General features: G+C 55.8%; 2 protein-coding genes and 1 long non-coding RNA gene across 10 annotated transcripts; 1 reads left to right on the forward strand and 2 right to left on the reverse strand.

Annotated features, from left to right (window-relative positions):
* Positions 1–852: 852 nt before the first annotated feature.
* Positions 853–11,187, reverse strand: Usf2 (upstream transcription factor 2, c-fos interacting). Of its 4 annotated transcripts, XM_078033187.1 has the most exons (10): positions 11,012–11,187; positions 10,696–10,742; positions 10,469–10,587; positions 10,132–10,332; positions 9,570–9,720; positions 9,362–9,449; positions 9,020–9,078; positions 1,892–1,986; positions 1,625–1,753; positions 853–1,550 (listed from the first exon to the last, which is right to left on the reverse strand). In XM_078033187.1, the coding sequence occupies exons 1-10, from the start codon at positions 11,071–11,073 to the stop codon at positions 1,461–1,463; spliced, it is 1,041 nt and encodes a 346-aa protein (XP_077889313.1). In that variant the 5' UTR covers positions 11,074–11,187; the 3' UTR covers positions 853–1,460. The 4 variants fall into 4 exon arrangements, with proteins under 4 accessions (XP_077889313.1, XP_077889316.1, XP_077889314.1 ...); XM_078033190.1 differs by lacking the exon at positions 10,132–10,332; XM_078033188.1 differs by lacking the exon at positions 9,362–9,449.
* Positions 11,188–11,703: 516 nt separating this feature from the next.
* On the forward strand, positions 11,704–15,901 carry LOC120887940 (uncharacterized). Of its 2 annotated transcripts, none has more exons than XR_013431179.1 (2): positions 11,704–11,843; positions 12,123–15,901. It is a non-coding gene; the product is annotated as an uncharacterized LOC120887940 (long non-coding RNA). The 2 variants fall into 2 exon arrangements; XR_013431178.1 differs by having other exon boundaries at positions 11,760–11,899.
* On the reverse strand, positions 12,226–25,973 carry Lsr (lipolysis stimulated lipoprotein receptor). Of its 4 annotated transcripts, none has more exons than XM_021730030.3 (10): positions 25,839–25,973; positions 24,312–24,656; positions 18,804–18,923; positions 16,698–16,754; positions 16,053–16,199; positions 13,713–13,889; positions 13,522–13,578; positions 13,286–13,420; positions 12,454–13,085; positions 12,226–12,364 (listed from the first exon to the last, which is right to left on the reverse strand). In XM_021730030.3, the coding sequence occupies exons 1-10, from the start codon at positions 25,930–25,932 to the stop codon at positions 12,329–12,331; spliced, it is 1,800 nt and encodes a 599-aa protein (XP_021585705.1). In that variant the 5' UTR covers positions 25,933–25,973; the 3' UTR covers positions 12,226–12,328. The 4 variants fall into 4 exon arrangements, with proteins under 4 accessions (XP_021585705.1, XP_077889262.1, XP_040135390.1 ...); XM_078033136.1 differs by having other exon boundaries at positions 13,286–13,423; XM_040279456.2 differs by lacking the exon at positions 16,698–16,754.
* Positions 25,974–25,998: the final 25 nt, after the last annotated feature.

The raw sequence follows: 25,998 nt of genomic DNA on the forward strand, positions 1-25,998 counted from the left end.
ACAGGGTGTTGGCCATTTTGACTCATGCCATCGCAATCCACTGGAGACTTGGGAATGATGTTGTCAAGGAGTGACACTTCTGGCCAGGCTGTCAGGACCCATTTGAAACCACAAAAATGGACGGCTGCTGGGGGAGTAAGGGCTGCTCCTGCCACAGCCCCTCCATCACTCTGCTAGGTAGCTCCTCCTGCCACCCACTCTCAAGGACGACTTCAAAGGGGGATGATCAGGAAAAGGGCTCTCAGAGGGGAGAGGCCAGTTGGAGGCACTTGGGAAGCTCAGCATGGTGACCTGCAGCACGCCTGGATTTGGGGAGGGCATGAACAGGGGCCACAGGAGGCCATGAACGATGGGAAGCTCACCCGAGACAGCAGCGTCCCCAGCCCTAGCAGCATGGCTGCGTCACAGCTCAGGCCAGGTTTCATCACCAGCCAGGGCCAGGGGTCACAGCACAGGCGCCAGAGCCACGGTGCGAGGCGACAGGCTGACGGGCCAAGCCTGGCTTCCTGGCCATCTGCCCTCCCTGGGGGTGGGGGGCTCAAGGCCAGGCCCCATCATTGGCTGGTGCGGAGGGGAGGGCTTCGCAAGGACAAGGCTGGGAGCCAGGCCCAATGACAGGAATTGCTGACACAAGGGACCCCAGCCTCTTCAACATGCAGCATGTCCTTGACCCCAGCTCCCCTGACCCCACATCCATGTCCCCTGGGTCTCCAACACACAGACTGGGTACCCATTGGTATGGAATGGCAAGGACTGGCACACAGCCATGACCACAGCAGCTGAGGCCCTGGCCTCAGGGAGCTCTGTACAGACGCCAGCCCTCCCCACACCTGAAACGCAGAGACACAGACAGACAAGGCGGGGGCCACGTGGGCCAGTTTATTGCAGTTAAATACCTCTCTCTCTCTATTTTTTTTTTGTCCATTTTTCCATAAAGAAAATTACACACACACACACACACAAACACACACACACGCACACGCACACACACGCGCTCACACACACATACACACACCCAGAGGGAGCAGGGATCCAGAAACAAGAGGTGGGGTGGGACATGGCCTCCCTGCTTAGGTCCAGGTCCCAGGGATGGCCCCCCCAAAGCTCCCTCCTTCCCATAAGCACCCTGTCTCAGCACCTCTAGAAACCAAGGAAGCAGCGGGAAGCGGCAGGGCCTCTGTCCTTCCTTTAGCCTCCAGGTGAGACCACTAGAAGTGCCAGGCATGGTGAGGGCCAGGGGAAGGGAGACCGATCGACAGACAGACGGGGAGGGGTATCGTTCCAAGTTGAGGAGGGCGGTGGGCAATGTATCCACAGAAATGCATTATTTCTCCCCGTTTTTGTTAAAAATCTACTATAAAAAACGCAGCTGGGGGAGGGGCGTCTGTCCCTCTCTGTGCTAAGGGCTGGGGGAGGGGGCAGCAGAGGCCAGCGGCTGCACACTGGGGGCGGGCGTCACGTCACTGCCGGGTGCTCTCGCCCACCATCTCCAGGTTGTGCTGCTGCAGCTGGGCTCGAAGCAGGGCGTTCTCATTCTTCAACTCCTCGATCTGCAGACAGGGGACAAGGGAGTGAGCTGGGGCTGGCTCCTGAGGCCCCTGTCTGGCCCCAGCCTGGCTCTCACCTGTTGCCGCAGGAGCTCATTGTCCATCTGCAGCCGCTCGGCCTCCTTGAAGGTCTCCTGCATGCGCTGGTTGGTCTGGCGTAGCTCCCGGATGTAATCGCAGGCCTTCGACAGGATCCCCCCTTTACTCTGGGGCAGCGGGTGGGCAAGAGCATCAGAGGGAGCACTGCCCACCATCCCATCCCAGGACAATTCTGTGCCCACTGCCAGCCAGACTTCCTGGAAGAGGCCTGGGAAACTGGGCCACCGAGGGCGGCGGGCACTCACCGCTCCTGTCTTGCTGTTGTCTGCATTACAGTCTGGAATGATTTTTGAAAGTTGGACGATCCAGTTGTTGATCTTGTCCCTCCGCCTCCGCTCCACTGAAGGAAAAACAGCAACAGTCCCGGCTACAAGGACAGCACTTCCGGTGTGCCTGGCAGCACAGACTGTCGGTGCTGAGCACACCAAGGGACAGCGAGGGCCCTGCCTAAGCCTATAGCCAGGAAGTGCAGAGATGTGAACCCTGACAGGCCTCCCCCAAGCTGGCTTTGCTGCTTCATAAGGAGGAAGGATCAAACCCTGACCCCCACGTGCCTCACACCTCGGGCACACCTCACACCCTGGCAGAAACCAGAAGCCAGGGACGGTGGCCATTTTGTTGGCCTGCCCAGCGTACTGACAGAATCTGAGTCAACATTTAAAAATTTCACTCATGATGGGCATCTTGGGCTTCTTTTAAAAGATGGCATCTGGGCACAGTGGGCTCATGTTCTTGGGAGGCAAAATTGACACAGGATCCTATAACACTCCTGTGCCCACAACCCCTACGTTTGATTCTCTACATCGTTTCAGAAACTCTGGGTCCCATGATCTTGTTTTCCCACTTTTTTTTTTTTTCTTGGTACCAAGGATTGAACCCAGGGACACTTCTTAACCACTGAGCTACATCCCCAGCCCCATTTTATATTTTATTTAGAGACAAGGTCTTGCTGAGTTCCTTAGGGCCTCACTAAGTTGCGGAGCTGGCTTTGAACTCGAAACCCTCCTGCCTCAGCCTCCCAAGCCACTGGGATTACAGGTGTGCGCCACCACCATCTGGCTTTCCCTCTCATCTTTAAAAATCAAAGTCTAATCTCATCTTGCCCCTATTTAAAGTCTTTCTCCAGAGTCCTGGCAACATCTTCCAGCTCCCCAGACTGGCACCCATGGCTCTCAAGGGCTCCCCAAGGTCATTTGTTCTTGGGGAGCACGATGGAACATGAGCAGGAACCCTATACCCTGAAGGCCAAATGGTGAACTAATAGAGAACTTCACCTGGAAAGTCTGGGTTTGAGATTTTATTCTATAATCTCTACAGTGTCACTCCGAAGCAGCTGAGCTGGGTGGCAGTCACCCCTGCAGGCAGGCTGTGTGCTCTTCCTTTGGCCAAACTCAGTCCCTAACCTGCTCTCCCCAGGAGCCGGGTGCACTGGACCCAGATCCTCTCAGGCTCCCAGAGGCCAGACTGCCTCAAGCCTTCATTAGCAGCCCGTTCAGGACCACACCCCCTGGGGACACAGAAGCCCCAGGCACTCCCAGCTGCCCTCACCCCAGCCCCACCCTCTGGCCAGGAAGGCTCAAGAAGTCTGTGGAGTCTGTGGAGTGGGGAGCTTAAAAAGTGGGTAAGGGGACACTTTCTAAGGGTCGGAGAGTGGTGACGGGAAACTGGCAGGGGGAGAAGGGAGGCGAGAGTGAGGGCACCCTCTTCATTCCCCCGGAGTTCAGCACCTCCACCCAGCCCTGCCACCCCTCGAGGGCTGCTCATGGCCCGTGAGCGCAGAGCCACTGTCTTCTCTGGGTTCGTCCACTCCTGCTGACCAGCCTTTCCTGCCTCCAAAAGCCTCCTGCATTGGCCTGGGTGACATCACCCTCCAAGGACGACTCTTCTCCCCTCTGGTCTCTCCTCCCAGCCCTACTTCTCCTCGCTGTCCTCTCTTCCTCTGGAAGCTGCCCAACACCATGCTGAGAACGATGCCCGGTGCCCGGGGCTGCACTTGCTGCAGGGCCGAGCTCACTCTCTCACTCTGCGCTGGGCTCTGGTGCAGCTTCGCTTCCCATCACGGTCATGGTGAGTAGGGTCTGCCACGGAGGGTGGCCGCACCTATGGGGACTCTGTGGCCAAAAGGAGCAGCAAAGCGGAGTCCACCCCAGGCCTGGCAGCACCACCACCACATCCCTCCACAATGTGCTCTTCCCAAAGCTCTCAACAGCAGCTGCCTCTCAGCTTCCTCTCCCTCCACCTCAGCCTTCCGAGCCAGCCCGGGCGCAGACTCATCTCCCGGCACTGTCATTCCAGGCCAGCAGGGCAGGGATAGGGGCGGGGTAGCCTCTGTAGTTTACATTTACTTCTGAAAAAACCTGCTGCCTTCATGGTGGCCTGCGGGACCCTCCACAAGGCTGGGATCTAGGGTGGAATCAACTCCTGGTCCTGTCTTGCTGACACTCAGCACCACTGCGGGGCCACAGTGACCCCACAGCTGATGACTACCCAGTGCCCGGGAAGGGCAGGTGGGGCAGAATTTTCTGCTTGGGATTGAGGCTGGGATGAATCTTCAGAGGAGACTTGAGAACATCTGAGCTGGCTCCCGTGAGGAGGGGCATCAGGTGATAGGTGGCAAGGGCCCAGAAATGGTGACATGAAAACACAATGTGGGTGGGTAGGGGGAGCGAGAAGAGGTGCCACAGGTGGTCAAGTCTTGCGTGCTCTGCTGGTGGGGCTGGACCTCAGCTCTTCCTCCAGAGCTCCAGCCCCTCAGGCCCAGGGCTTGTCACCCCAAGCAGTGGTGACAGGATCAAGCCTGGGGCTTGGGAAGACATCAGAGCACTTTTGAATGGAGGAGGCTAGGGTCACATTGACTCCATGGGAGAACTTCTGTTACACCCACGCAACACTTAAAACATAGTCGAGCAGCACAACCTACCAGGACTGAAGAGAGAAACGGACAAACTCACAAATCTAGTCTGAGAAGTCAACATTCCTCAACAACCGCAAGAAAAAGTCAACAAAACAAACAAAAAATAACACCAGGAGAGAAAAGTCCCACACTCAGCCAAACTGGCCTCCTTGACACAGAGAACCTTTGCCCACAGCCACAGCCACACGGCCAGTCGAGTGCACACGGCACTTTCATCCAGCTAGACCACACGTTGGGCCCTAAGGTCTCAGAAAGTTCAAAGAATTTGGAACCACATAAAGTATGCTCTCTGACCACAAGAGAACTAAATTAAACATCAATTAACAAAAAAGATATCCAGAAAACCCACAAATATTTGGAAGTTAAACAACGCACTTATAAATGACCCAAGGGTCAAAGAAGTAATCAGAAGGAAAATTGGAAAATATTTTGAACTCAAGGATAATAAAGACACAACCTATCTAAAGCAGTGTTAGAGGGCTGGGGCTCAGCGGTAGAGCTCTTGCTCACATGAGTGAGGCCCTGGGTTCATCCTCAGCACTACATAGAAATAAATAAATAAAAAGCAGTGTTAGAGGGAAATATGCAACTATAAGTGCTTGCATTAGGAAACAAAGAAAGGCTTAAAATCATATTTTAAAGTGAGGGAGTCAGAAAAGAAACACAAACACAAAAAACAAAACCCTGCAAATTGAAGTTGAAAGTAAGTAGATGAAAGGAATTAGGAATATTAATAGTGAAAACCAAGAAATACAAAAAGTAATTCTATCTGGTATTTAAGTCAGATTTCATATAAAGATTTGGATTTCTGGCCACAGGCTGACCCATGCACCCCAGTTCATTTAGGGTCCCCTGTCCCCCTCTGTGACACACCAAACATAAGGCACTCCCTCAGGCCCCTGCAGGAGTCCTCCTGGGAGAGGCCCCTGCAGAGCGGCCAAGGTGGGGAGGAGGAGGAGAAGCTGAGTGAGAGCCATTTACACAGAGCCTTCAAGACGTGGATGTAGGGCAAGAGTGGCAAGCTGCCTTGGCCTCGGGTTTCAGGTTTGGGTGACTGATAGGACTGCCTTCAGCTGCTGCGGACAAGGAAGTGCTGCAGGGGAAGCTCTGGGGAGGGGAGACAAAGTTCTCTTTTGGACAAAGTTGATCTTGAGGCATCTCAGACAGGAGCGATGGAGATTTTGAGTGGCACTTCCAAACAGGGGTCTAGAGTCCAAGGGAGAAGAATGGAGTCAGCACAGCTTTGCACAGCACCAGCATCCAGGTGGTGGGCAAAACCCTGGGCGGACACAGAGGCAGGCTCAGCCTGCTGTGAGCCATAGACTCTTGGAGAAGAGAATGGCAGGTACTTATAACTGGGGTCAGAGTATTAGGGACACTGACCAACCAGAGCTTCTGAGGGGCCATCCCTGGACCTCATGAGTCAAACTTGTGAGGCAGATGGAAGAGACCACCAAAGCCATTCTCCAAACTTGCCTGATGTGAAGAAGTACCTGGAACATGCATCAGAAATAGATTCCCCTCTGATCTAGTCATTTGGAACTTGCAGGGAGGGTCCTGGAGAGTTTGTTAATAAACCTTCCAAGAAAAGTTGGGGGACTTTGCTTTGAGGAACAGATGGAGAAGAAGAAGCAAAGACTGGAATGTTGGGAGCTGTCACATGGGAACTGAGCACCCCTTAGCCCTGAGCAATGAGAATGTGGCGCTGTGGCAAGCCAGCCGCGGGCTGTGTGTGTGTGAACTATGGGCATTGAGCGCACAGGGTGAACTGAACCAACGCTGCCCCTCTTTTTGGGGGGGCCTCGCTGTGGCCTTTTCGCTTGCTCTGCCAAGATCTCCACACCGCTCATGAGATGGGCGTGGCCTCCCTAGATGTCAATCTGCTGACAGCAGACATCACCAAGCTAGACTCCACCACTGAAACCTGACCCCTTGCCTCATTTGAATGGCTTCTCCCCATTAAAAGGGTTCAGCTCAGCTCCTCTCACTCTTTCCACGGACCCTTAAGGTGAGAGGAGCCGTCACAGAACCCAAATAAAAAGGTATTTCTCTGTCTCTGTGTGATTATTTCGTGCAGCCCACTTCCCCTGGAGTGACCCTGCATGTTTTAGTTGCGGAACTGCAGAAGAATCAGAGAGGGTAAAAGAGAAGGGGACATTCCTGGAAAGGGGGTGGAGCATGGTCAGATGCTTGGAGCTCAGATGGGAAAGGAAGCCAGCATATTTGGCAATGAGGTCATCCTGGGTGACCTTCAATGGAGCCCATCTGTAGGGCCAGACAGCCACGGGAAAAGGAGGATGGGCAGATGGTGGTTCTAGTGTTATGGAGTGTAGGAGCGGGAGGGCAGGACATGCTGGAGGGTGAGGGCAAGTTTAGGAGGAAAACTGCTTTCTGGAGGATGAGGACTACTGGAAACCACTTGGAGGCTGATGAACTGCAGGGAGAGGTAGAGGAGGGTGGGAGAGGTGGAGGGGGGTGGGGGAGGTGGAGGAGGGTGGGAGAGGTGGAGGGGGGTGGGAGAGGTGGAGGAGGGTGGGAGAGGTGGAGGGGGGTGGGAGAGGTGGAGGGGGGTGGGAGAGGTGGAGGAGGTGGGAGAGGTGGAGGACGGTGGGAGAGGTGGAGGACGGTGGGAGAGGTGGAGGAGGGTGCGACAGGGATGTGTACTTGCAGCTTCCCATGCAACAGTGGTGGGGCCTCCCAACCTCAGCTCACTGATCTCCACTGGGAGCCCCCGAGTGAGCGTGTTAGTGCCATTTTCCAAAGGTCAACACAGGCAAAGATGTTCAATGCTAGCCTGAGGCCAGGAGGCTGGAACCATGGCTGCTCTGGTAGCCCACTGCAGGGCCCTCAAACCTCAGCCCCTCAAATCAACCCAAACCAAGCTCCAACTCACCCTGTCCCTTTAAAGCAACCTGATCTCAGCCAAGGCCCTGACTCTTCAGCAATGGGAGTCTTCTCTCCACACCTGGCCGTCTCAGGTGGACACTCGTGGTCACCTCCTATTTTCAAAACTTCTGGTTTCTGCCACTCTTACCATCAGTCCCCACTCAGGAACTTTCTACTGGCTTCCTGTCACACCAGAACCCCACTCAGGGGCAGGGACAGCTACCGGGAAGCCTCTCATAAGGCCCAGAGGAATCTGGCCCGGACGGCACCCCCTTCCTCCGTCCTTCCACGAGTTCTCTTCTTACACACAAGCTGGGCAGCAGCGCAGGGCCTGAGCCTTTTCCATGCTCCCTGCTGTCTGGGACTCCTCCCAGATCCCCAAGTGTCTCATTCCCTAAGGTCCATTCATGCCTCTGCAGAAACGTTACCCCTTGAGAGGCCATCAGAGCACACAGCCATCATTCCTGTCACCCTCCTCACCCAGCTTTATCTTCTGCAAGTGTCCACCATGCCACCTAAAGCCACATTGCAGCTTCGTGTGACTTGTTTCTACCATCCCAGGGCGCACTGTGATTGTCGAGACCTATCATCCTGTGGGCCTGAACTCTGGGCTGCCAGAGTACGCACCTGTCGGCCCAGTGCCTGAACCCAGCCAGCAGCTCAGAACAGAAACGCAACCCCACCCCACGGCAAACAGTTCAGGACCCAAGGCCTTCCTCAACCCTTGAGGCTCTGCTCCCCAGGCCACCACATGGAACCTCTACTACAACTGAACCAGCACCCCTGAAGCAATATGACCCCCCCCAGTCTGCTCACAAAGTCTTCCTGGTTTCCTCACATCACTGCACTTCAAAGCCTCAGCCACAGGTCCTCCCTCTTCTGAGCCTCCATGTTCAGGCCAGGCTCTAGACCTGGCACAGGGCCTGGGCTGCCACGCCAGGGATGCAGGGTCAGTAAATATTTATCCAGTGATGTCTGTTTGGGTATCAGTGCTCCCTTGGCACCTATAGGCTGCTGTATCTGCAGTGATGACGACTAAGGCAGGAAGACCCAAGAACGGCACCAAGGGACAAGAGTTCAGGATGGGATGTGCTGTTTCTAGGAAGGGCAGGAGGGTCTGGGCTCACCCAGCCAGAGGCACAGCTCACCCCTGAGTGTGCGCCCAGGGGACCAGAGCTACTGCTGGAGGGCCAGATGGGCATGGAAATGTCATGCAAGGACACAACAGCTGCCAGGTTGGTTCAGGGCAGCCGGATCAACACAATTTCTCAAGAAATCTCTATGTGAATGTAAAATCTGCCATTTTACATGCTGACCACCAATGCAAAACCAGGAGCCGGGTACCACATAAACAGCTGGCCAATATCAATTGCTTCTCTATTCTTGAGCCCATGCTCTCCTCTCTTGCCCCTCCATTTTGATTGTTCCAGCATTCAACAAGCACCTGTCAAACACTAGGAACGAGTCTGGCGACGGGCTTCAGCTGCCTCCGTGTCTGTAATGCCAAACCCAGGACTGGCTGTGCCTGGGAGGCTGCAGCCTGGGCCAACCCAGGAGCCTCATCTGTCCTTACCTTCATTGTGCTGAGCTCTTCTTCTCTCATCCCGTGGTGTTCTGGTTCCGTCAATTTTTCTAGAAGAGAAAAAAAAATGGGCACCTATTATCTCAGGCTCATTTACCTAAGCATTTATTTGAAAAGTCAGACTCTGCAATTATCTTTGTATGGTAAACTCATGTGCAGAAAGCAAGAGCATGGTCTTTCTCTACTTGCCCTTCAGATGTAGAAACAGACTAAAAATGCACCTGGTGCCTGCTGTGTGATGACCTGCCCAGCTCAGAGACAGAAAACCCTCCCTTCTTCTGGTCTCAATACCAGACCTCCCAGCATCCCTGGGACTGAGACTCCTGCACCTACGGGGAATAGGGGTGTGTCCGGGGTGCGATCGTCCTCTGTGTTCCTGTCTGCAGCACATCCTGGGGTGTCATCATGACATAGAACTGGCCTGCAGGGGAAGCAGGGGTTAGCACCAAGATGGGGCAGAGTTGGAACTGGTTGGGGACTTCCCTCCCTGATAGGCCTGTTGCTTCCCCTGCCTTCCACCCTCGCCACTTCCTCTCCTTACCTCCGGCCTGCAAGCTCTGGTCGGTGGTTTGCACGGACACAGCAGTGGTATCTCCCACACTGGATGCGGGGAAATAGGCAAACCGCGCCTCTCCACTGACAGCCTCCGCTGCTGGGCTGCCACCATTGCTGAAGGGATTCTGGATTACAGCCTGGGAAGTAGGAGGACACAGAGGCCACCCTTAGCTATCTCTGTCCCCTTTGTTGTGGTACTTGATTTTTGGTGCATTTTCTGTGGGGAGGAGGAAGCCCTCTGCGCGTACTATGTTGTCCTGTGTCTGTGACAGTGTGACAGCCAAGCACCTTGACTCAGCCTTCACTTGCTGAATCTGTTCATTTTTTACTCCAAGAGGATTTTCACTTACAGACATCATCCCCATTTTACAGGAAAAACAGACAAAACTCCAAGAGATTTAAGGATTCCCTCTGCCCAAAAGGCACCTGACCCCACATCATCCACAGCCTAAAGGTGGCATGTGTGCCACCTCGCCTGCCCCACCCCCTGGAGCTTCCAGGATAGTTAGCATCCCTCTCCATATTCCCAGAAGTTGTTGGGCACCTACCAGTGGGAAGGGTGCTGCGGGACCTGGGGGCACAGAGGCAGCGGCGGGGCCAGGGCGCTGGGCTGCCCCGTCCACGCCCACCTGGGTCACAGCCTGCTGCCCCCCCGCAAAGGCAGCCGTGGACACGACGCTGACGGCGCCAGCTGTGTCTCCCTGGCCATCCAGCTGACCATCAGTCACCTGGACTACGCGGTATGTCACCTGCAGGGGGCGGCAGAGCGACGAGACCGGCGCTGGGGCCGGGGCTGGGGCCAGGTCAGAGCCTCTCAGCCCGCCCGCGCGCCGCCCTCTGCTCAGCCCACCACTGGCCCGCGGGGCTCCCGGCCCGCTGCCTCACCTGTCCTCCATTATTCTCTGTGCGGAACTGGTACTGGATGTTGTGGTCACCGAACGCCGCCTGCTGGACGCTGGCGATGGCCACCGCCGTTTGCTCCTCCGCCCCAGGACCGTCCCCGCCTGCGGTCAGAGTGTAGAGAGCAATGATCAGCGGTCGCCTGGGGTCAGAGCGCCCCCAGCCCCTCTCCGGGCGTGGGCCGCAGCCCCAGTGGACCCGCAAGCACTCACCTTCTTGCAGCTCGACGCCCTCCTCGGCCTCGGGTCCCTTGTCGTGGCTGCGGCAGGGACAGGAGGAAGAGGGGTCAGGGTCAGGGGTGCCCGCGCCCCTTCGCCAGGGGGCAGGGCCCCAGGCCGCCCGGCACCGCATGGGGCCGGACGCCGCCAGGGTGGGGGGCCGGGGGCGCTAGGCACCGGGCGCCCCCTCCCTCGCGGCCTCCATTTTGAGCCGGGCCCGGCGGCCGCTCCGGATCATGGCGGCCCGGCCGGCAGGCCGAAGGGCCGGGACCCGGGCGCGCGAGGGCACCGGTCTGCCGGGCGCTCTTACCTGGCAGCGGCAGCAGCGGTGGCCGAGGCAGCGGGATCCAGACCCGGGTCCAGCATGTCCATGGGGGGGGTGGGGGCGGGGGGGGCGCGGGGCCCGGGGGGGGAGGGGAGGGGGGAGGGAGGGAGGGGAGGGGGCGGGCGGCCGGGGGGGCCCCGAGCCCGGCGCTCACGCCGCGCGGCAGGAGGGGACGGAGGAGACACGGGAGCCGCTCGCGCTGATCACGGGGACAAACAGTGGGGTCATGTGAGGAGGAGATGCCGCCGCCGCCGCCGCCGTCGTCGCTCCTGCAGCCGCCGCCTCCTCCTGCCGCCGCCGCCTCCGCCCGCCCGCCGACTCCGGGCTGCCCGAGGCTCCGGGACTCAGCGCAGCCGCCCCCCGCCCGCCGCACGCGGCCCTCGGGCCTCCTTCCCTGAGCAGCCGCCGCCGCCGCCGCGACTTATTTTAACAAGGCCCGCTCTGGATGGCCGCCGCCTCTCCCCTAGATCGCCGGTTCGCGCGCCCGCCTCCCGACCTGGACCCGTTCGGCGGCGGATCGCTGCTGCAGCCGCCGCCGCTTTCTATTTTTTCCCCCTTTTTTTTCCTCCTTTACTTGAGCTGCGCGCGCGCGGCGGCGGCGGCGGCGGCGGCGGCGCGAGCCCGGGGCTTGACGCGCGCGGGGGGAGGGCAGCCCCCGGGGAGCGCGCGCGCTGTCTGTCTCCGATGGCAGGCGGGCGCGCGCGCGCGGGCCCGGGTCTCGGCGGGGCGCGAGGTCGCCGCCACAGCCTTCCGCAGCCGCCCGGGGCCCGCCGCTGGATGGAACGCGGGCCCAGATGGAACGCCAGGGGACCCGGAGGTGGGACTGTGGTCGCCAGGGGGCCAGGGAAGCTGCCAGGGTTTGAAAACAGCAAAGTAGGTCGGGGGTGGGGGGGGGCGGCTAACAGGGTGGAAAGGGAGAGGGGCGCGCGCGCGCGCTCCCGGCTTCTGAGCGAGAAGGCGGAGGCGCATGCGCACGTCTGGGCGGGGCCGCGGCGCGCACGCAGGGGCCGGGCGGAGGCGGCGTGGGGCACGTACTCCTGGCCGGGGCAGAGGTAGAAGGCAGAAGGCTGACTTGGGTCTCTTCCTTCTGACCCAGGACTCCAGCTCCCGGAGAAATGGGACATGGCATTTTCAGACACATAGTAGCTGCCCAGGTCCCCCACCTCGTGCAGCAGAACAAATGCTTCTCGAGACATCACTTTTATGATTATCAATTTTATTAGATTTACAAGAAGATCTTCATCAATACTCCCTCAAATTAAAAAAAAAAAAAAGTACAAAAACTACATACAAAATATGAGGTCAGACGACTAAACTTTCCCGACTCAGGGCCAAGTTCTGCAAAGGAGAAAGAAGAGTGTAAATTGGGCAGGGACTGAGAAGAGGGGCCTGGGCAGGGTCTAACCTCGGGAGGACCATTCGCTCACCTTCTTAAGCCTCCGCTCCCGTGAGGCCTGGGAGTCCGTCTCCGAGTACGGGGGAGGCGGTGGAGGGTAGTAGGCCTCCTCTTCTTCCTCTTCCTCCCTGTAATGTTTCCTCCTCTCCCCTGGCCCCTTTTTCCTTAAGGCCTCTTCTAGTAGACGCCCATCATAATGCGGGTCCCCCGACCTAGAGCCTTCATCCCGGGAGTCTCGGGATCGGTGCTGGCGGGATCTGGGGTCCACCTGAGGGCGGTCCCTAGATCTGAAGTCATCGTAGTGAGGATCCCGCGAATGTGGAAAGTCCCTCGAGTCATCTGGGTCATAGAGGTCATCACGGCTACGGCTTCGTGGGGGTGCATAGGCACGTCCTCTCCTCCCACTACTTGGGGGAGACCTCCTCCCAGATTCAGCAGAACCCGGCCGGGTTAGATCATCCAGAGCATCCATGGAGTGGGCCCGGGGCCGCCTGCCCCCCCAGCCACCCCCTGGCCGCTCTGTGGGGGGCTCCTGCTCCCATCTCCTGGGACTCCGGGGGGAGTGGCGACCCCACTCCTCATCCCGGATTGGGGTGAGGGCAGGACCCCGGGAAGGCCGGGATCTCCAGTCGTCTTCATGGAGGGAGGTGACTTCACTCATAGCTGTAGGGAATGGGGAATGATGCTGGATGGGGCCAGGGCTAGGCTAGCAGTTGTCACCCCTTGGCTCAAAAATTCCCTAGGGGACATGATTGGGAAGGAGGAACTATGCTCAAGGTGTTTACAGTCTCCTTGGGGCAGGTATCAAGGAGCCATGCTTCCCCATCCCCCTCAAGGAGCCCTCAGACCCCAGGTCTCCTCACCCCGTTCTACACGACCGTTGGGGGGGCCAGGTCCAGGTCGAGAGGGGTCGAAGTTGGCCAGCTCTTTCTCCATGTAGTACAGGACTCTCATGGAGTCATCCTGCTGGTTGGCCTGGATCCTGTACCCACTGCGTACTTCTAGGGATAGGAAAAGGTGATTGATTTGGGAAGATGGATGCTGACCCACCCAGCTTCCCTCTCCAGGCATATCCAACTTGGGAATGACAGGTTCTCACCAGAGGTCATGTTGCTGTCTGTGTCCCGAAGCAGGGGTACCTGGGAGCTGTGGCCAACTGAAGGAGATTGGTGGTCAGTGGCTGCCCCCCCCCAGCCTTGCCTTCCCAGTACCTCCCACCCACTCTTCCTCTCAGCCCCAGCCCCCTTTGTGTCCAGTGCCCAGTCCAGCCCCACTCAGGTCAGCCCTTACCTGAACTATTCCTGTCAAAGTCTCCAGCGTACCCTCCAGGGTATCCATTGTAGACAGGGCCCATGGGAATCATGGCTGGCGGTGGAGGTGGGGTCTTGGTCGGGGATAGGTGGGCGTAGGTGCTTGGGGCGTAGATGCTTGGGACGCCTGATGTGGCTGCTTTGCCAGCTGCATACACTGGGAGAGCACAGTTGGCATGAGAAGGCGGCCAGGAGCCACGCTGCTGTGTGAGGGGGTTCTAAGGGCTGTGCGCCTGCCTCCCCCACCACATTATTACAGTACCCCGAGGCCAGGGAACATCAGCTATACTTAGGTTGTCACCTCCTGTGATTCTTCATGGAGCTTTCAGAATAGGGGGCGTGTGGCACACTGGCAGTCCACGGTCCCCAATCTGGTAGGCCAATACATTTTGTTTGACCTTGTGGTTTGCCAACATTTGTCAAAAGATTTATGTGAAATTCCAGTTCTCCAGCTACCTTCCCTAAAGCTCTGGCTGCACTGTGTGCTTACAGGCGACAGTGAGCAAAGCCACCTCTTGGGCCTACACTATCCCACGAGCTGAAACCAAGTTTCCCTTTGGGTGGCAGAGTCCCTACTCTGGAACAGGGAGTTGCCCAGGAGATATCCCATGCCCACTCTGCTGTCATGCCTGCTGGGTCATCTTCCAGAGCCAGATGGCAAGGAAAGGAAGTTGGTCTGAGACAGGCCACAAGGGCCCCAGGAGTTAACTGGGCCACCTCAGCCAGGAGCAAAATAGCTCCTCTAGGGTTTCCAATTCCTGGCCCCGCCCACTCTCACCCAGAGGGCCAGCCAGCCTGGCTCTAGGCTTGACAGCTCAAGGGCAAATCCTTGCTTCCTTCCTCCCACAGCAGGAGGTGGGGTCCCATGGCTGCTCTGTGGCCAAGTCACTGGGCTCTAGGCAAGTCACTTCCTCCTTGGTATTCCACAGGCCCTGGGAGACGCCCTACTAGTCTGATTTGGTTCAAAAGCAGAAGAATAAGTCCTGAGCCCCACCTAGGACAAAACCCTACATCAGCTCAGGTGACTGATTTGCTGTGTTATAATTAGCAGTGGGAGCTGCTTCCTGATGGATCTGCAGGGGGCTGTGGCTGGGGCTAGAGCTGAAGTAACAGGGATAGGCGGTAGGTGGAGGAGGTGTGCCTGGGGACAGGCCTGTGCACGTTGACCTCAGCCTCAGTGGGCTAACTGAAAACTTGGTGGCAGCCCTTTAAAGTTCTTTTCTGAATCTGTAAAATGGACTAACACCCACCACCTGAGCCAAAGCTCTCAACTAAGTGATGGGAGCGAGACTTTGAGGAGCCGGGTTGCCCACCATGGTACCAACTGGCATGGACGGAGCTGCAGCTTCCTGGGCACTTTCCCAGTCTTCCCTTCAAGCTCAAAGAGAAGGGAATGGTGCAGGTCAGAGGTCACAGTGTAGGGGGGGGGGGCTGAGCTGTATCCTAGCCTGAAGGCATTGCTAATGTAGGCTAAACCCACGTCCAACAGCTAGTAGGCTCCAAACACTATAAAGGTCCAGCCCTGTGCTGAAAGCTGTGAACTGAGTTCACTACATCCCTGACTCACCCTGCCTAGTGAGCTCTGCCATGAGCCCCATTTTACAGAGGAGAAGGGCAAGGCACTCATTGGGCCAGCCCTTTAGGCATTATCAGGCCAACCTCAAACATCCACCTACTCAGGCTCGTAACTGCCTGTTTTCCCGTTAATACTCGTTGGGTTGTGTGCAGAAGTAGTGGTCTATCTACTCGCCCTCCTGAAGGACTAAGGAACTGGTAACAGCTGGTGCCCTGAGGAGGGAAACAGGCAGAGGTGGGAGGGAGACTCACTTTCTTTCTCTTTGCTTGTGTCCTCCGCCCACTTCATCTCTGGTCCTACTTCTATTTCTGAACTTCCACAGGTACCCCACTCTGATACATCAGGAGTGCCCCTAAACGCAGGCTTCATGTAAAATGTATAGTGTTCATGTGAATATGTGTTTTTCAAAATGTGCTGAAATTACATGGTGCGGTAAATCTTGTTTTCTTAACTTTTACACTTGAGATTTTGTTTTTAAAGCGATCCTTGCTTCCCTGTGAATAATCTTATATTGTTGGACTTTTTTTTTTACCATGTTTATAAATTATATTAAAAAACCAAAAACTCTCAATAAATGAAAAATATAAGCTGAAGTAAGTAAGTGATAATCTAAAACAGCAGGTCCTCCTTGGCGTCCTGTCTCCCTAGTGCTGACCTCCTCACCTCCAGATCTGGGCACTGTCCTGGGTAGGCAGCACCTGCCCAGCAGGGAAGCTGCATGAAGGTGGCATGAGGAGCACTTACGGGCCTCAGGGCAGCAGCACTTCTCCGGGCAGCAGGGGCACCTGACGTAACAGCAGCAGGTATGTGGGCAGCACTGACACCAGCAAATGCCCAGGAGGAGAAAGACAAGGAAGGCAGCCAGGCACACCACGACCACGAAGAGCCAGTCTGCAGGGAGACCAGAGGAGGCCCTGAGCCGGGAAAAACCAACAGGGGCAGAGAGGCTCTGCAGGGGCAGCACAGAGCCAACCTGGGCCCGGGGACCTGCAGCCCTCATTGGATTCTCTGTGCCAGAGTTGGGGGCACAGTACAGAGGGATGCCGAACCCTCTACAATCAGGGCCAATCCCCAAATTAGGGATCCCTCGGGCTTCAAATGGACAAGGCAGAAAACGAGTAACCTGGCCAAAGCAAGATGGAGTGTAGCCTCTAGGAGGGGAGAGAGCCATAGCCCAGACCCAACCCCTGAAGAACACAGCTGGCGCCAGTCACAGGAGCCCCTGCCTACACCCCAGGTCCCTCCTCAGCCAGCCCAGCCCACCTCCAAGCCCAGAACCAGGCCACTAGATGCCACAAGGTCAAACAGAGTTAGTGGAGTTCACAGCGAGAGTGATTAGGGGGGAGGAGAATGACAGAGAGAAGCCCCACTGAGGACTCCACCCCATACCTTCCATGGGCCCCGCCTGAAAATCAGGTAAGAGTTCAGTCACCCCCGAGGTCCTGCCTGGAGGGACAAAAGAGAACAGGAGATTATGCTGGCCAGAGCCAGCCCAGGCAGTCCTGTCCCTAAAAAAGTGCCCCATTCCAGGCTGCTCAGTAGAAGGTGTGTCCTGCAGCAAGCAGGCGGGGGCGAGGCTGGAGGCCTAGAAGAGACTTGGCGTGTGGTGCCTGCCCTCCACCCCTGCTCACATGTGGGTGCTGGTGGTGTGAAGGCCACCATCACATAATCCACCTGCTGTCAGCCCTAGCAGGTTCCAACACACGCCATGGGTCCTGAAGGTTTGACCTTAGTCTGGTCACTCTATCTTTCCCATCCAAGGGTTCCAAGAGGCAACAGCAAGGATCCCGTGGTGTCAAGCAGAACAGGCCCAGCACCCTAGGACCCAGAAACATGCTTTTTTTTTTTTTTTTTTTTAATCTGGAGAAAAAAAATGTATAATACTAAGTCTATGAAAATGGAATGTCTTTGTGTGTTTTGTTTTGTTTAAATGGAGGAAGGGGCCCACAAAGGCAGAAGCTTCTGTGGCCCATAGAAGTCACATGGGATCCTGGTCCTGTGACCCACCAGGGTTCCATCCTCTGTTTGTGCATTCTGTCACATGTGCATGTTTCCTGACCCAGTTGGTGCCTTCCCTCAGGTGCCATGGGGGCCTGCGTCCTGCGAGTAGCACATGGCGGGAGCCCACACACGCCGTCCCTCACCACAGAGCTCTCGCGGGGCTCCCACGTGGCATCACACACCCCCGTGAGGCGCAGAAGCATGTGAGTCGGGTTCTAAGCCCAGACCCTTTTCAGGAGACCAAGGCATTACTTGCCTTCTTTGCCCTCCTCCTCTCATGTGGGGCTTTCCAGAGCCTCTGTGACACAATGACGTCATAGCCTTGGTAGCTATGGCTTGTGCACTTGTGTATCTTATGCTTTAAAAAGTAGCCAGTTTCAGTTTCTAACACACTAAGCAACTATAGACATAGCCTCAAAGACCCTGAACGACGACTGAGGCCTCAGAATGTTCCAGGGTGAACAGGCCCTGGGGTTAAACTCAGAGAATCGCTGCCGCCACGGTGTTCGTTTCCAGAACTTCCTAGATGGCGGGATTGCGGGTGCAAGAGCATCCTGACCCATGTCCCCCTGGCGTGCCTGCTCTGTCACACACGTGAGGGGACGACACCCTTCAGCTCACGGCACCGCTCACACTAGCCCACACTACTGTGCTGTGCGTTGCTTCTAACAGAGCACCCGGCCCATGGCAGCACCTGCTCCACAGGGCCAAGACCACCCAGCCTCGTGGGAGCTGCTGGTGGACACCCCACCATGCCCGTGGCCACCCTCATTTTACGTACAAACTTGCACACTTCCTAGCAGTCAAAAGACAAAGATGCTGTGTCTGTCAAGGGACTCCAAAGTGCCCTAGGGCCCTATGAGGAGAGAACAGGTGGGTCCAGCCTCTCAATTACACTATGTCACTGTCGGCCCTCCCTGACCAGGGAGGACTGGGAAAAAAAAAATCCTCACTGAACATGGACAGGACTTTTTTCCATGTTACCATTGCCTAAGCAATACAGTGTAACAACTCCTGACCCATTACATTGTATCAAGTATTAAAAGTAACCAAGAGATGACTTAAAGTGCACAGGAGAATTAGAGGAAGGTTCTTTGTAAACTAAGCCCTTTCACACAAGGGATGGGAGCATCCTGGGACTGTGGTTCTGGGGCGGGGTCCTGAACCCCCCCTGCCCCCCCCATACGACACACACAGTCATCCTCCTCCCTCCTCGTCAACCACATCTGAGGATGGGGAGACTGGGAAGAGGTAGAGTTCTCTCCATTCGTAGTTCGGCTCTGGCTGACTTGGAAGGCTGCAGGGGAAGGGACCCTTCCTGGGGTGCAGGGCACAGAGAAGCTCAAGTGACTGGCGGTGGCATGAGGGGAGAGCAAAGCAGGAAAAGAGCCCAGTGAGTGGGCTGGAGGGCAGAGTAAGGACACAGAAGGGACAGGACAGAAGGGCCTGCTCCCCCTCCCCCTTCCAAGGACCTCAGAGAGCAGCCCCACTCACCAAGGACGATGAGCTCTGCATAGGCCTCGTTGTTCCCCTGGAGATCCTGGGCCGACACCACGGAGCAATAATACACACCACTGTCCCCCCAAGACGTCTGCTCAAAGGTGAGGTCAGCATCTGAGACGGGAAGAGATGGTGTGAGGGCCCCTCATGAGGGGGGATGTCTAACCCTGACAGGAGCAGAGCCCCCCATCCCATGGGCACAGCGGGGAGGGAGCAAGGGGGCAGGGCTGGGTGCTCCTCGTGCACTGTTCTGAATACGGAACGTGGGGCACCTCAAGAAGCCTGGTGGGGGGCTGGGGTTATAGTTTCCTAGCACGTGTGTGAGCGCTGAGCTTGATCCTCGGCACCACATCAAAATAAATAAATAAAGTTATTGTGTCCAACTACAACAAAAAATAATTAAAAAAAAAAAAACAAAGCTGGGGTGGTGTGAGAATGACCTGATCCACCGGAAGTGGCACAGCTCATTGATGGCAGAGCAGGGTCAGGTTCATGGCAGGGTCAGTGCTTTTCAGCTCAGAACCATCCTCCCTAGGACCTTTCCAAATCGAGGTGTGATCTCCTGACACAAACGGCCCGAGGCCTGGTGCAGACCTGGGGATGGGTCCAGAGGGAGGAGGCAGAGCTAACTAGGCCAGATTCGAGATAGGAGATGCCCAGGCAGGAGGAAGAGCAGCGTGATGTGTGGGAGACAGAGACGACTCTCCCAGTTCCCTGTCCACCCCCACACCCTCCCCGCCTGTCCCCGCATTCCAGGCCAGGCCCAAGGCTTGGAGAAGCTCAGTCTGAAGCAGCCTCAGGCCAGGAGCCTATTAATTATGCCACTAATGAAAGTCTTTCAGCACATCCGGTTTCCTCTGGACTCCTCAGGCTCTCATTAGTTAAATCCCTTCAGCCAACACCAGTGTGGAACAGGGTGGCACCAGCTTGGCAACTCTGCCTCGGGCCCATGGGGGACAGGAAACAGGCTAGAGTCAGGTAATCCAGCCAGGACAGCCCCAGTTCAGGGCCACTTTCTTTCCAGCCACTCTGGCTCCCATTGCCTTGCCTATCACCTGGCCCCGTGGACCCAATGTCCTTCTCCACCATAGTGCCAAGAGCAGTAACTGTGGGTGCCCCAATCCTCAGCACCCAACACCTAGTGAGACAACAGCCACTAAGTGCTGAGGGAAGAACAGAACTGGAGCCTCTCCCTCAGAAGGTAGGCCTCACGTCCTCAGAAAGATCTGCCTTTCAACACTGTCCACATCCTTCCAAAAGCCTCCCTGGACTACCACGTACCACGTGTCCTCAGCATGTTCTGGCCAGTGGCTTCCATGCCAGCCTCATCCATGCCATCTCCTTTGCTCACTGGGCTCTGCACAGGCTGGCCTCCATGTTGTCCCCAACATACTGGGCTCAGAGCTGCCTCAGCTTGCCCTCTACTGGTCCACCTCCCACACCTGTCCCTGCAGACCCTCTCAGGCTGGTTCCTTCCCATTACTCAAGTCTCAACAGGGAGGAGTGTTCTTCCCTGGCCATCCCAACCTCCATGGCTCTCCTGCCCAACTGCTGATCTCCATCACCCAGGTGCTGCCTGCCCACCTCTGCCCCTGCAAGAATGGGCACTGCACACAGAACCAAGTCTGTCTTGGTCACTGCTGGCCAGACACAGGGGCTGGCCAAGGTGCAGAAAAGTCCCCCTTCTCTCCTCATGCTGACCTTCCTTGGTTTCCGCTGCCTGTTCCAGTACTCTGGGCACATGGCTATAGTCAAACAGAACTTGATTCATCCATTCAACATTTAACAAATAACCACTGAATGCATCTTGTTTTTCAGGCACTATTTGAGGCACCTGGTATACTACCAAACAATGGTTCTCAAAATGATCTGTGCACCATGGTTCCTGGTTCCTCAAGACCTTTTTAGGGGATCAGTGAGGTCAAAGTTATTTTCATAATACTTGGACATTATTTGCTCCCCTCCCTTTCATTTCTTATGAGTGGGCTGTGGCCTTTTCAGAGTGTAGGTGACATTTGAGCAATATCACAATAGACTGAAGCAGGGTTGAGGATCCAGCTTCTTCTATTCAACAAGACTTGCAAAAATAGAAAACGCCACTCTTCTCATTAAAAAAAGACTTGTTTTTGGAAAATGTAGTTACTTTGTCATAAAGATACGTTATTTGGGGACTGGGGTGGTGGCTCAGTGGCAGAGTGCTTGCCTAGCATGCACGAGGCACTGGGTTTGATTCTTAGCACCACATGTAATAAAGGTCCATTCATTGATAAATAAAAATATTTAAAAAGATAGGTTATTTTAATAATGAGTTTATCATTGTGATTTGAAATATTTTTAAAGTTCCTCTCAGTTTGCTTGCCATAAAAACAAAAACACTTTGACGTCTGCAAGAATAAGAATCACTTCTATGGAGAACTTGCCCTCATGGAGCTTAGATTCTAACTGAGAAAGAGAGACAAATTAAAAACAAAACAAAACAAAACTTCACCATATTGCATATTCTGTAGTGATAAAGAGCTTGGAGCAAATGAGCCAGGGAAGGCAGAGAGAGAGTACCAGGCATGCAGGTGGGGTGTGCAGTTTTGAATAAGGAAACCAGGGAAGGCCAGAGGTGACCTCCGGAGCACATGGCCACTCTTTATAGAGCTTTGACTATGTGCTGAGTTTCTTTGTATAGATCCAGCCTTTCATCGAATCCTCAAAAACTCTGAACTAGACTCTCCTAAACACATCAGACTCCTCTGCAGGGACCTCTGGGCCTACCGTTTGCCACCTGTATCTCTGAGGTACATCAGCAGGTGGTAGTGCTGTGGACTGGGGCACCCACAGTTAATGCTCTCAAAGAGCCACCATGAAGGGGAGCATTAGGTCAGGCCAAGGGGAGGTGCTTGGCTGGGAAGAATGTGGCCATGAAGCTATGGGGGCTCTCCTGGCTGGATCGCCTCTACCTTGTTCCTGTCCCCCATGAGCTTAAGGCAGAGTTGCTAATGAGATCCTGACCATATCCCTCCAACAACAGTGCTCAAGAGCTGGGCCCAGCCCAAAGCCAAAGAGGCGGACAGGAACCCCCCACCACGGCAAACAATTATATAAACCAGAAGTTGAAACCTGGGGTCTCCAGGACCGGACCTGTGGGTCTCGGTGTGTTTTGTTTGGCCTGCATGTTTCAAAACTCAAGCAAATAGGACTTTCCGGCCTCTTCTGGTTGATCCTAAGGCAGGCCTGGGCCCACTTCCTTCCTGCAGGCGCACCCTGTTCCTGGTCAAGGGCTGGCCCTAAGATCACAGGGACTGGGCACTGTTTTAATTATTCTAGGTGCAAAGAAAAGATTCTGGTCTCTAGTGGGGACAGAAGCTGGATCTCCTCTGACTCTGGCCTCAGGTTCCTTAACTACCGACCACAGAGGTGGCCCTCATGATTTCAGAAGTCCAAGGTCTCTGCTCTAGTGGGGCTAAGAGGGGACTCACATGGCCCCAAGCAGCTTGAAGAGGTAGAACAGGGCCTCCAACACTAGCACCCCACATTGCCCAGAGCAGGGAAGAATGGAAGAGAAGCAGATCCACTCCAAGTGGAGAGGCGCCTTCTGGTTTGCCCAGAACTGCTTTTGCTTTAAAAACCAAGAAGGCTGGTGACCCAAGGAGCACCACAGAAGTCCATTTCTCCCTGTCCTCAGAGCTGAAGTGGAGAAAGGTCTCATGGCTACTGGATTTCCTCAAAGGACAGACATATGACATGTCATGGCCCATATCAAACACTGGCTCAGGGTCAGGGAGTCTGGAAGGCCCAGGCCTTTGAGGCCTCTGGAGCCCAAAGGGTCTCCCCTCCCCCTCCCCGATAGAGCTGAGGCCATTCCTGTGCACAGCAGAGGAGATGTGATTCCAGCTGGCCCTCGAGGGCAGGCTCGGTGTTTGGTTTGTCCTGATGGAGGCTAGACACGTATGTCTGATCCATGCTGGAGAGGCCCCCGGGTTGGAGAGGGTGTCCATATAGAGTGAACCCCCAAGAAGCCCTCCAACCTCAAAAAAATGGCAGGATGCTTAGGGCTGACCTGCCATGCAAATTCAGAGCAAGCCTGTCCCTCCCCTGAAACACCGGGCTCAGTCCCTGGAACCCTGCCTGTCACCTGTGTCTGACACAGTGGGAGAAGGAGAGTGTTCCACGGCCTGGTCACTCGGGGTCTGCAAAGGGATCCACCCTTCTCTCGTTCCTATTCTGTCCCGTGCCTAGGATTGAGGACACACAGTTCTGTGCGCGAGTCTTCATCCCTGGCTCACTGCTGCTCGGCCCTTCCTCTCCGCCTTCTGGATTCTTTAGGGCCTGGTCCCAGCACCTCCTCAAATCTCACTGGAACAGGCTGTAAGGCAGGCACCTCCAAGCCGTTCCCTACAGCACGTCCCCCGCTGCTGTGTTCTCGTGGCACTTGGCACAATCTGAAATTCCCTTGCTCTTTCTTAATCTATTTATTTGTTACCAGTCTCACCCCACTAGAATGTTCTCTCCCAAGGTCACGGGGAAGGGACCTTGGCCATTCTGAACCCCACTCCACCCCCAGTACACACAACAGCACCTGGCATGTAGGAGATGCTTGATAAACACTGAATGCACGAACGACCTTCCCCCTCACTAATCCCAACAGGCACTGGCTGTCAGGAGGCAGCAATGTGGCTAAGAACAAGGGCCCTCAGGGCTGCCTGATTGGAATCCCAGCACCAGCTCTTTACTACCTGTGCACCTGAACAGGTTCCTTAACCCATCTGCACCTCGGTCCTGAGTGTGAACTGCACTAGAGACCACTCAATGGGAGAATGCATGTGCCGTGCGTGGGAAGGCACAGGCTTTCTCCATTAAGTTGCCTGCCAGTGTCGTTTACTCCCCTCACCTCCTCTGTGAGGCCCCCTGCTGATTCCCTGCCCAGAGCTTAGGAGCTTAGAGACTTGGCCCAAAGTGGCTGAGTGGGAACTCAGCTCTTAGCAGCTCAGTGATCAGCTGTGGAAGTTACTTTTTCTTTCTGGGCCTCGTAAAATGACAATAATAGACTCAATTCATTCAATTTCTGTAAATGAGTTAATCCACGGAAACCTGGATTAGAGCGTTGCACATAGCAGGCCCTTTACAACGGTTACTTCTTTAAATTTTACTTCTTATTGCTGGTACTATTGGTCCTATTATAGAACACACCCCTGCCTTTCTCTTCACTACCGCATTTTTTTTTTCACTGTGCAAGCATTTGACAGTGTATGTTGTGTTTGTTTCCCTTGATGCAATATGAGCCAATGAGGGAAATGATTGGATGGTTTTGTTTACTGCCGTGTTCCCAAAGCCTAGAACAGCTCGCTAAATCTGTGTTGTAGAGATAAGGAATAGATGAATGGAAGGATTCCTCCCTTGTGGGTCCTTTCAGGTTCTATTGCCAGCTTCCAGGTGAGGACTCCAGGCTGGGCACCAGGAACCCTGCCCCACTACCCACCCAAGCCAACCTCCCAGCCCCCTGGCCCCACATACTTCCTGTGATGGTGATCCTCCGGCCTTGGTAGTAGTCTCCCAGGGTCACAGCATTGCCCTGCTTGGTGGCCACAACCCTGACTGTGCGCACACTGTCCTGACACTCCACGTAGGGATTGTAGCCGGGATTGCCTGCTGCCAACTGGGCATTGATCTGGTTGTCCACACTGGCTGGGGAGAAGGCATCAGCAATGCGGTCCCGGCAAAAGGACTTGTACTTCCAGATAACGATGGGCTCTGGGAGGGTCGAGCTCATCTGATAGGTGCAGGGCAGGGTCACAGGCTGGAACAGTATCACTACGTGGTAGGGGTCAGACACAGTCACCTGGATGCCACTAGCAGGAGCTGAGGGCAAGAGGAGAGTCAGTAGGGATCATTGTAAGCTCAGGAAAGAACTTCAACAGGAATGAGTCACATCACTTGCCACCAACATCATCTGCCACAAGTGTGTGGCTGTCCAGAGCACCTGGCACATATTGTTCTTTAATTCCCAGGCCTGGTGAGGTAGCTCTGACAGTCATGCCCATTTTATAGACCCTTGGGGTTGAAAAGTGGCAGATATGAGGTCAATGGCCATTTTACTGGAAAGTTCTGTCCATCCTTCCAGACTGTGGCCTCTGAATCACCCCAGTCTACTCTCTGTTCCCTTGTCCATTCCCTCTGTGGCCTGTAGGGGCAAGACCAAATAGCCACCGCAAGGCGAGCCAGGGCTCAAAACCTCAGCTCAAAAAGAACTTTCACAAGGATTCCAAGTTACCGGGGTTTTATGAATTTTGGAGAAGTTTGACCTGCGTTCTCTGGAGTGGCTAAAGCCCCCACAACATTTCTGTCAACATCCCACCTGACCCGACCCAAAGTCATCCCAAACACACACCTAAATATGCTTGCTGAAAGACAAAGCCCCCTGTCCCCCACCAGGGCGAACATCCAATCCAGTTCAGGGCTGGCCTGCGGAAGATGGTTTCGGGTCCATAAGTCCATCTTGCCAGTCTCTTACGCACAGATACCAGGGAACCCGCGCGAGGTGGGTGGGGCCGGGGGTGGTGGGAAGTCCCCATCCCACGCCCACTCGAAGCCTGGGCACTACTTCTTGATCCCTTCTTTTAGGAAACGTCTGATTCACCCCTCAATCTAACATTTCCCCGTTACCCCAACCCTTCTCCAGGGAAGCCCAAGACCCCATTTCAGCCTTTCCCGTGATCGAGCGGTCCTTCATCGCTAGCCCACAAAGGGTCCCCGTCTCTCAGCCGCTCCAGGGCACACGATCCCGGGAGTTTCACTTCCTGCTGTCTCCGACCAGGGCGTGGGGAGCGCTCGGTGAGAGGGTGGGGAATTCCCTCACTCGGGCTCAGCAGAGGTCTCCCCAAACCCGGCGGTTCTGGAGGTCCTGGGCTTTTGCGCCTCCGCACTCACCCCCCGGCCTCGCCCTTGTCCTCCCACCTCCCGGGCCGCGGAGAACTGAATCTACCCGCTTCTGTGTGGTGCCCTCCCGCGGTTCTCCAGCACCCGAGGCCCCACGTCGCTTACCTGTGCACCAGGTACCGAAAAAGAGCAACAAGAAGCCCACCGCGACCCGGTGGTTGCAGGGCGCCCAGGAATGCCGACAGGCCACCAGCGCCATCGCGGCCGTCTGGGCGCGTCGGCCCCGCGCGTCCCCTCCCAAGTACCGGGAGGGTAGGGGGCGCGG

The sequence above is a fragment of the Ictidomys tridecemlineatus genome, chromosome 15 (genome assembly GCF_052094955.1).
Source record: "Ictidomys tridecemlineatus isolate mIctTri1 chromosome 15, mIctTri1.hap1, whole genome shotgun sequence".
Taxonomy (NCBI): Eukaryota; Metazoa; Chordata; class Mammalia; order Rodentia; family Sciuridae; genus Ictidomys; species Ictidomys tridecemlineatus.